At 49.6% G+C, this 10,144-nt stretch overlaps 1 protein-coding gene across 2 annotated transcripts; it reads left to right on the plus strand.

The window, feature by feature from the left end:
* Positions 1 to 12: 12 nt before the first annotated feature.
* Positions 13 to 7,018, plus strand: AHSA1 (activator of HSP90 ATPase activity 1). Of its 2 annotated transcripts, XM_038405320.2 has the most exons (9): positions 121 to 268; positions 829 to 1,019; positions 1,238 to 1,320; positions 1,761 to 1,878; positions 2,978 to 3,066; positions 3,471 to 3,605; positions 5,104 to 5,205; positions 6,044 to 6,095; positions 6,617 to 7,018. In XM_038405320.2, exons 1-9 carry the CDS (start codon positions 189 to 191, stop codon positions 6,787 to 6,789), a joined length of 1,023 nt encoding a protein of 340 aa, XP_038261248.1. In that variant the 5' UTR covers positions 121 to 188; the 3' UTR covers positions 6,790 to 7,018. The 2 variants fall into 2 exon arrangements, with proteins under 2 accessions (XP_038261250.1, XP_038261248.1); XM_038405322.2 differs by lacking the exon at positions 1,238 to 1,320 and having other exon boundaries at positions 13 to 150.
* The last annotated feature ends 3,126 nt before the right edge of the window (positions 7,019 to 10,144 follow it).

Raw genomic sequence — 10,144 nt, forward strand, 5'->3', positions numbered from 1 at the left:
GCCAGACGCGGAGGGAGGGAAAACGCTCCGCGCGCCCCGCCCGAGCCGGAACCAAGGTGTCGGGGCCTCGCCCCGGGCGGACTGTGTCGGGGGGACCGGAAGGACTGCGTGCCGGTGGCGGAAGCCGGGAGGCGGCTGCCGGCGGTTCTAGTAGGTTCCATAGGCGGGCGGCGCGTCCGGAGGCTCCGATGGCCAAGTGGGGGGAGGGCGACCCGCGCTGGATCGTGGAGCAGCGGGCGGACGCCACCAATGTCAACAACTGGCACTGGTGAGAGCCGGGCCGCGGGCGCGGGGGCCTGGCGCAGGAGGCTGCTCCGTGCTCGGCAGCGATCGCTGCCTGAGGACGCGCTCACGGGCCAGTCCGGGCGGGCGGGCGGGCGGGCGGGCGGGGGGGGAGCGGCTGCTCCCGAGCCTGGCGACCCTGCCTGGGGGCAGCACCGCACGGGCCCCTCCGCGTGCAGGGCCCTTGCGGGCACCAGAGGCCCTCCGCTCAGGGGAGCCCAGTGCCTCGTTGGGGGGGCCACGCCGAGGGTCGTCACTGGGCATGGCCTGACCCGTCGGTCACGGGTCGTGAGCTGCTTGCCCCGAGCCCTTCTCCTCATGCAGCCTTCCTGGTGTTGGGAGAGTCGGGTTGGGCGGCCAGGTGGGAGAAGGGAAGGGACGGGATCTCCGCCGCAGCAGGCTCGGTGAAGGGAGCATGGGGGGATGCCTCGGGCGCGGCATCCGAGACCGTTCTTGATGGAGGGAGGGGAACGCGGAAAGAGATTGGGTGGGGAGCGCAAAAGCAAAATTTTCCAGAGTCCTCTTACACCCCCTTAATCTTTACAGGACGGAACGGGATGCTTCTAATTGGTCTACAGAGAAGCTGAAAGCTCTGTTTCTGGCGGTGAGAGTGGAGAATGAGGAGGGGGCCTGTGAAGTGACGGAAGTGAGTAAACTGGATGGAGAAGCATCCATCAACAACCGCAAAGGGAAGCTGATCTTTTTCTACGAGTGGAATATCAAGCTGTCATGGACAGGTGAGTCACAGCCTCTGTTTTCTCTCAGGGCAAGGGTCTAGCACAGGGTTATGGACAGCGTTTTCCAAGGCTTTCCCAAAAGTGGGTCAGCGGGGTTTTGAGAGGAAAGTCACTTTTCTGAGAAATGATATGAGGTTGCCCCTCTGACTGCAACAGTCAGAGCAAGGGAAGCTGAACCGAACAAGCCTTTTTAATCAGAGTATAATTGCTCTCTACAGGCACCTCAAAGTCGGGAGTGAAGTATAAGGGGCATGTGGAGATTCCCAACCTCTCGGATGAAAATGATGTTGATGAAGTTGAGGTAAGCACAGTTATGGCTAATACTGCTGACTGTGCCACTTCATTACCAAAGAGTCTCAAAGCACTAAATATTCCCATCTTAACTCTCTAAAGCAGCCCTATAAAGATGTAGTCCATCATTGTTCTTTGGTAGACCACCTAGGTTATCCTGCACCTCTACCAGATATGCAGCATATGTTTTAGCTTAAAGAGATCTGGTTTTCAATGCTGATTTTTGTCAGAAGTGGAGGTATAGTATCTATAGACAGTTGAATAGGTACGGAAATTATTGTGAACTGGTAGCACATGAGGTAACGAGTTATAACAAAGGTATTAAAGCTCCTTCATAGCTTCCTCTGGAAATGCTTTCTAGGCTGAAGCATTAGTTATGATGCTAAATCTTGTCTTAAACGGACCATGTGAATGTGATTTTGTTTACCAGGCCTTGTCTGTTTTGCTTAGGTCTCCATCAACCTTGCCAAAGATGAGCCTGACACCAACTTAATGGTCTTGATGAAGCAAGAGGGCACTAAAAAGATCAGGAATGCAATGAGCACTTACATCAGCATGCTCAAAACAGGTACATAACCGTGAGGGAGAAACCCCCCTGCAGCTGCTAAATAACAACTGGGTAGAGTTGCTTCCACCTCAGAGTTCTTCAGTGGGAGAAGCAGGAAGCTACAGCAATAGTTACCTTTTCATTGCTGCACTGGAGTCGGATGACCCAGGGTAGGAGGCTTCTTTGAAGTCTTTGCAGTAACCTGATCTCCAAGCTTTCTAGCTTACCTTAGTAACTGTATCCACTTTTACCTCCATTAGGCTGGGGGATAAACAGACTGGGTGTTCCACGCCACCCTGTAAAGCTAAGCATATCCATAACTGAGTTGAAGCCCAGCAGTTGAGAAGATTATGATGACAGTACAATTGTTCATGTGTAGGTGAAGGAGAGAGACTGACTCTGAGGCAACAGTGACTGACATTACTGTTTTAGAGTAGCAGCCGTATTAGTCTGTATTCGCAAAAAGAAAAGGAGTACTTGTGGCACCTTAGAGACTAACAAATTTATTAGAGCATAAGCTTTCATGAGCTACATCCGATGAAGTGAGCTGTAGCTCACGAAAGCTTATGCTCTAATAAATTTGTTAGTCTCTAAGGTGCCACAAGTACTCCTTTTCTTTTGACATTACTGTGGTATTGTGGAGTCAGGCCCTCTGTTTTTTCAACTTGTCAAATAAATATGTGGTGTCTCCTTTTCTATATATAATTGTCATTGACTCTTCTGGGGCACTAGCTGTCTGTCACGTTTCTTCTTTTCTAGGATACTAACAATACATAGAAACCGTATCTAGCTCTAGCTGGATTTGTGGTGAATTGATAACTTGAGATTTTTGCAGCAGTTGTTTTTATGTAAACCAATAATCTTTTTTGACCGTCTGAACACACTACTTAGAAACAGAATTCAAATCTCCCTGAAATGGGTGGCTGTGCATGCTCAAGGGGTTTGTTGCACTCTTCTCCCAGTTCACATTAGGCATCCAGTTCTGTTCACTACAAACTTTCCAGTCATGACCTTAACCCAGGGTCAGGCTTTTCCAGCCTTGTGTGTCCTACAGCATGTTGAGTGGCTAAAACATTGACCTGATCTTTGCTAGGTTCATTGCATATTTCTGTCTTTTCAGAGTTCACCCAAGGCATGATTTTACCTACAGTAAATGGGGAGCAAACAGAGCCAGCTCCTCAGCTGGCAGCTAAGGCAGAAGACCACAAGGTAAAATAAAGCATCCCATAGATGTTCTTGAAGTCCTGGAGAAAGGAGCAGCATGTTAGGCGCATCTGATGCGTGTGATAGGTCAGGTTGCCTACTTGGACTCTAAAGTATCTTCAGCAATGGACGCAGTCTATGATTGCTGGCTGGGGTATTTGAATTTGCAATGTGGGATGTTCCCTAACTCAAATCTAGTATAGTCAGTAACAAGGATGAGTGTTAAAACTTCTTGTTACTCCATGAAGCATGATAGCTCCTAAACAAATTTTTCCAAGATGCTTATTCCTGTCTTTTAAGTGTGTGATCAACTGCATTTATTTGAGGGTTCTGGGAAATAAGATGTTTCTAAAGTGCTGTGTACGCACTAAGGATACAATTCAGCATTGTGCTTCTTAATGTTTCCTTAGACCACTGCTATTACTGTCACTGCAGCACCTCAGTCTAACCCCGTAGGTGTCAAGATTCCCACCTGTAAGATCAGTTTGAAGGACATTTTCTTAACATCTCCGGAGGAGCTCTACAGAGTTTTCACTACACAGGAGGTAAGCTAGCATGGTCGGGGAGGAGCTGGGAGTAGTACACTTCTGCATGTAGAACAGCTTAGACTCAAGCTGCTCAGGAGTGATTTGGCAGCAGATGCCCCCTCTGGGGAATAGAGACCTTCCCATCCACAAACCACTTGGTATTGCTCAGGAGTAGAGGAGGCAGTGTTCTGCCCTCCTGAAAGTAATCATCAAGCACATACAGGTTTCGGAGTAGCAGCCATGTTAGTCTGTATTCGCAAAAAGAAAAGCAGTACTTGTGGTAAGTGAGCTGTAGCTCATGAAAGCTTATGCTCAAATAAATTTGTTAGTCTCTAAGGTGCCACAAATTCTGCTTTTCTTTCATCAAGCACATAGTCTTTCTCTCTATGCTCTGTGGGAGGAGGGGGAATGGCATACTAGACAAGAGACTGTACTATATGGCTGGTCTTAACTGTCTCTAAATAACTTTCCTAGGCTGGCTGCTGTAGATGAGTTAAACCACAGGAACTGCGAATCTACGAGCGTTTGCTCTCCCTGCATGGTTTACAAGGCTGTCGATGCCAGCCTACCTCCAGTTCTCTCTCTGCAGGAAGCAGCCCTAGCGGTAACATTGCCTATGGCAATAAGTACCTCGTTATAGTAACACTTAATATATAAATATATAGAGCATTCAGAACTCAATCCCCATAAGGATTGTATATGGTGGGGAGAATACTTTGAATCAGTGTTGCGGTAGCAATAGTATCTCTTCTCCCCTCAGTGCTTCAGCCTAACGGGGCCCAGCGATCACATAACAGGATATAGGGACTCTAAGAGTCCCTCTCCCTCTAGCTTTGTTTTCTGTGAGTCTCTGAAGTGAGTCTGATGCTTTTGGTCATGCTCAGTTCTGAGCATTGGCTAACATGAAATGGAGTGGGATTAGCAGGGCAGATGGCTGCCCATTCATTGTGTGGGATCTCTGTAGGCCCCAGTACCCAATTCTGTTTCTGGAAAATCACATCCCGCTTCCTGAGAGCCAGGCTTTAATTGGGGATCATCAGATCACATGAGACTGTCTTGGGGAGTAATGTAAAATGCACTTAGGAGAAACTCATAGAAAGGGCATAATGAGAGTTAGGGGCCCTCTATAGATCTGGCATGGCCCCCGTCCTGTGAGAAGCAGGTAAAACATTCTGTTAATGGGGTGCTGGCATTACATGCCTCAAGGCTCAAATCCTGCTTTCCTGGCTCTGAGGGAGCTTTTCCTGGGTTCACATCCCCATGGAGCTCTTCAGAAATGGGCTAGAAAGTGGAGACGCTGCTCCGTCCCCATCCTCAAAATGCAGACCCTAAGCTTTCAGCCAAGTGCTTGTTCCAGAGAGCACAGTGCTCTTGTGCTGGGGTGGGAGGCATTAAGCAGCAGTAGCAACTCCCCGGCCAGCGGGTTTCAGAGCAGCTGGCGCAGGTTATGAGGAGAAGGTTGTGGTGCTTCCAGTCACATGAGTCCTGCAATGTCACAAGGCTTGTCTCTCTGCAGATGGTCCAGGCTTTCACCCATGCGCCAGCAATCATAGAGGCTGATAAAGGAGGGAAGTTCCACTTGCTAGATGGCAGTGTCAGCGGCAAGTTCATTGATCTAGTGAGTACCAGCTGGTGCAGCTGTATCTTGTTCAGAAGGAGCCTTGGTGGCCTAGTCACACCTTCCCCACAGTTTTTTATCCATCTGCTCTGTACCTCATCTCTAGAGCCCTGCGTGGATACAAAAATTTGGATCCATATCCGATCCGCAAAGATGATAAACAATACAACCGCATCCACAGATGCAGATATCCGTGGATTTGCAGGGCTCCACTCACCTCCTTAACTATCTTCCTGATTGAAACTCCTTCCCTTGTGACTGCCATTCTCCTACAGTCACCCTTGTTAATTAAGGTCTTCATTTCTTTGAGCTGGGAGATCTGGCTTCTATTCCTGGCTGTGTGTGACTTTGGGCAAGTTCAAGTCCAAGGTCAAGTCATTCTACCTCTGTCTCTCCTCCCACTCATTGTCTGTCTTGTCTGTGTAGATTGCAAGCTCTTTGTGGCAGGGACTCTGTCTCATTATATTAGTACAGCTCTCCGCATAATGGGGCTCAGATCTTAGGGCCTCGTTATAGTAACACCTAATATATAAATATATAGAGCATTCAGAACTCAATCCCCATAAGGATTGTATATGGTGGGGAGAATACTTTGAATCAGTGTTGCGGTAGCAGTAGTATCTCTTCTCCCCTCAGTGCTTCAGCCTAATGGGACCCAGCGATCACATAACAGGATATAGGGACTCTGAGTCCCTCTCCCTCTAGCTTTGCTTTCTGTGAGTCTCTGAAGTGAGTCTGATGCTTTGGGTCATGCTCAGTTCTGAGCATTGGCTAACATGGAATGGAGCGGGATTAGCAGGGCAGATGGCTGCCCATTCATTCCTTTCTCTTTACCTAGGTCCCCAAGAAGCAGATTGTTATGAAGTGGAGATTTAAATCTTGGCCATCTGGTAGGTAGCCTGAAGAACCAGAGTACAGAGTTCCAGCCCTTGTCTGTAACTGAATGAATCCTGCTATGGCTGCACATTTGGCTGGTTTGACTGGGGGGCGGTTCTCTAGGTTGCACTAATATCTGCTTGGTGATCGTAAAACCCCACAGTAACCCCAGGCCTCTCCCAGTTGAGTGAGTCTGGATGTTGTGTTGCTTCCTGGGCAAATGGACGGACTGGGAACACTGCAGAAGCACCATGCTCTGCCTCAAGGCTGTCTGCAACCCCTTTGGCAGTCTTGCAAGCAGTGTTGAGGGGGACACTCCCTCCTCCTCTGCCTGGAAGGAAAGCAAGTGTCATGCAAGACATGAGGGAAGGGGTTGTGCACCAGGGGAAGGTTTTGGGAGGGAGTCTGAGCCCTCTGGTGATGGGACAGGTGTGTTGATCTCTCCAGCAATGTTGGGTGAGGATGTGGCTGTGCTGTCCAGGGTTTGTGCCTTATTGCACAGTGCTAATGTGGGGATTTCCTTCGGCTCTTCTAGGGCACTTTGCAACTGTTACCTTGAACTTCACTGATAAAGGCGGTGAGACAGAAGTGCGCTTGGAGGGGAAGGGCATCCCTTCCAGTGAGGAGGAGAGAACAAAGCAAGGGTGGCAGCGCTACTACTTTGAGGGCATTAAACAGACGTTTGGTTACGGTGCCCGCTTGTTTTAACATTGGCTGCTGGGGAGAGTCTCTGTCCGAAGATTCTGCTGTGTGGACTGATTGCTTCTCGTCTGTCCCTTTTTTGGTGCTGCTGCTGTGAAGAGCAGGACGAGGAAGGCCACTGAGCAATACTGCTTGTAGCCCCTTACTGCTCTGTGCATGTCTCCTGCTCCCGGGGAGTCAATGAGGGGTTCTCTTACATGTACATACGTTTATTTAGCAATAAAAATAACTTAAAGGGAGATTCTTTCAATTGAGTGTGAGATCAGAGGATGTATCTGGAAGGTGCTACTCATGGAGATGAGCACCAGCATCAGCAGGAGTTACTTGTTCATGCTCTAGCAAGGGGGATCAACCTCACAGCAAGTGTACAGCATTAGCTCAAGGCAGCAAGTTTCAGAGAGTCCAGTGATCCCCTAGGCCTGCTACTGGTAAACAGCAATGGACCAAATGCTAGGGAGAGAATGTTTAAAAACCCTTCCTCTTCAGGAAGCCCCTCCCTGCACACAGTCCTAGGTTAGTCTCACCAACTCACTAGGCTGGCCTGCTTCGTGAGAATGGACATCACTTACTGTCCAAGAAAATCAGTAACTTTCCAGCTCTTCCAAACCACAGCTAGGAAAACTCCCCCCTCAAAGAGAGGACAGGGAATGCGTGTGGAGCCTAGGCCAAAGCAAACTGACGGCTCTAGCACTGGGGGTTGGGGAGCAGTGGGGTAGGGCTGTTCCCAAGGGGATACCATGAAGGGGCAATGCCCCAGGCTAAACCCCACTTGCTCTGCTAATTCTAGGGGTGGAGAAGAGAGAGTACTGCCTGTGGGTTTTAACTCTGGCATCAGGAAACTGAAGGCCTCTTTTTGCCTCAGAACAGGGTGAGCTTTTCCCATATGCCATCTACTCCCAACACTACTCCCCCTGCAGGGAACAGAGAGCCCTGCTCTATCCCCCCTGAGCTCTGGCAGAGACATAATTGCTGGCCCCTTGCACAGAGTCATGCAGTATTACAGACAAGGGTAGGAGGGGACCTTTTATCCTGTTAGAGGCTGTTTGTGCTTCTGTGTTAGTCTGTACTGTGACTACCCCCTCTAGGTCTCCTTTCTACACTAACTAGTGTCTTCCTCTGATCATTTCTGCTAACCCCTTTGTCTTTGGCATGCAAGCACAAAATTCAAGGGGAGGTTGTGCCACTGATCCCTTTGTGCAGCCTTGTCTGGCTTTTTCAAAAACAGCATGCATAAATGGGTGACTTTTGTTTTCCAGAACAGCACTGCTGATAATAAGCTGCAATAGGCTGACACTAGCAGATCCCTCCAACAGTAATGGGAAAACTCACAGGTGAGAACCTGTGATGGGAGGAAAGTGATGGTGCTCCAGCAATCAGCAAGCTGACTCAGTCTGAACATATTCTCACTAGGGTTGTGCTAGCTATGCACCTAGCTGACCACGGGGTGGCAGCACTGGCCCCTGATAAAGTAGGATTTGATCATAACAGCTGGATGTGGAGCACCACAAGGCAGGCTGCTCTAATCACCTGCCACTGCAGGGTTAGGAAGTGGGGGAGAAAAGGACAGCAGCTTGAGTGGAATTTTAATTGCTCTCTTCTTCACAAACCCCAGTTTGATTTGGGAATCCTGCTACTGCCATAACAGAATGGCCCATAGACAACTCCTGTGGGACAGACAGCCCACAAGCACACAGACATGGAAGCACAGTGTCTTGCTCAGAGGCTGCTTAGGAGAACTAAGTGCACAGCTGCAAAGTTTCCTGCCTGGGCACAGTCTGATTGATTGCACTCAGCAAAGCAACACAATTGTTCATTTAAAACACTGGAACATTGCCACAGCTGGAGCAGTGCAGGTGCCAGTGATGAACCCCAGGCCTGCCAAGGGATATGAAAGGAGCCTAAATTACTGAATGAATTATTGTTGTGAATGGCATCAGGTCAAATCTGCATCCTCCCATTTGCAGATGCTGTCATTCTCTGTGGGGCTTTTCCCCAGCATACTAGATCATATTAAACCTTACTATAACAAAACAGTCAGTGTAACCCCAATGCTCAAAAACGGCCGATTGGGCAGACTCTCAGTCTGCATACAGAAAACCAAGGACATTTTTTGGACAATGATTTGACATAAATCAACATGAGGGATTAAAAGGTGCCTAAGACTCTTATTTCAGCTCAGCATAGGAGGGTTGGGATATTTTAGAGATGGCTTGCCATTAATTATGGAAAAGCCCAGTGGCCTAGCTGGTCCAGGGCCAAGTCTTACATCTTTTCTTTCTATGTGGATGTTTGTTATTGCCATCCTCTGTGATACCTCCTGGGATGCAGCCCATGCTCCTTAGGGGCACAATGAAGGCCGATTGCTCTGCCTGAGGCTTACATAGCCCTCAAGTTTATTTCCTTTCAGTGATTAAAGCCCCTCTTGGGAAGCCACAGAAGCCACCATCCCACAAAGGCCAGGGGCCTTCACCCAAATACCCTTGAAAAACTGTAAGCTCAGTGCCCCAGTTCAGGAGTGCTGTTTAGGTGAAGGTGATTGCTGTCACAGTTGCTTTAAGCAATTCAGAGATGGCACAGGGGAGACTAGCCTAAAGGAAAATTAAGGGGGTTTCTCCACCCTTCCAGCCTGAATTTTTTATCTGGCCAGGCTTACAAACTCATAGTCTCAGGTCTAGCTGGCAGGGTTTAGGATACAGCCCTAAGAACTAGCCCCAAGCATGCTCATTTAACTCCATTCAGTGCTGTACTCACCATCCTTTCAGAGCGATGGGGGGCACGGTTGTGCTGCATAGGCTAGGGGCTCTCACCTCCCTGTGGGTCTCAGTTCTGGCTCCATGGATGTAGGCTCAGGCATTTCACTCCAAGGGAGGAGAACCTGGAGAGGCTCCAGCCATGCATTCTCCACCTTGGTAGGCAACAGCGATGCCCTTTCCTGAGGAAAACACTCCTCACCCCCAGCCCGCCACACTTACCCCTGCTAGCTGCTGCACCTCACAGCAATAGCAGTGGGGGTAGGTGAGTGCCTAGCCCCCTGCTGATGGATGGGGGTCAGCCTCTGCCTGTGGGGAGTGAGAGCATGCAGCGCCCCCTGGGGCAGCTGAGTGCTGGGCTGAGGCCTAGGTTTGGGGGTGGGGGGGAAGGCAGGAGGGAAAGCAGGTTCTCAGTGCATGGTGGGGTGGGCAAATGTCGCTCTTGGCGCCCTCCCAGACCAGTACTAGCTCTTCAAACCCAGGCTAGGTGCCTGCAGGGAGCGGCAGAAATCCACTCAGTGCAGCAGCAACTCAGCGCCCCCTCCTGGTGTGTGTGTCCACATCTCGCCTAGCAGCACAGTGTGGGGACACACAGAAAGGCAGTTCAGCTG

The sequence above is a fragment of the Dermochelys coriacea genome, chromosome 6 (genome assembly GCF_009764565.3).
Source record: "Dermochelys coriacea isolate rDerCor1 chromosome 6, rDerCor1.pri.v4, whole genome shotgun sequence".
In the NCBI taxonomy this organism is placed as follows: domain Eukaryota; kingdom Metazoa; phylum Chordata; order Testudines; family Dermochelyidae; genus Dermochelys; species Dermochelys coriacea.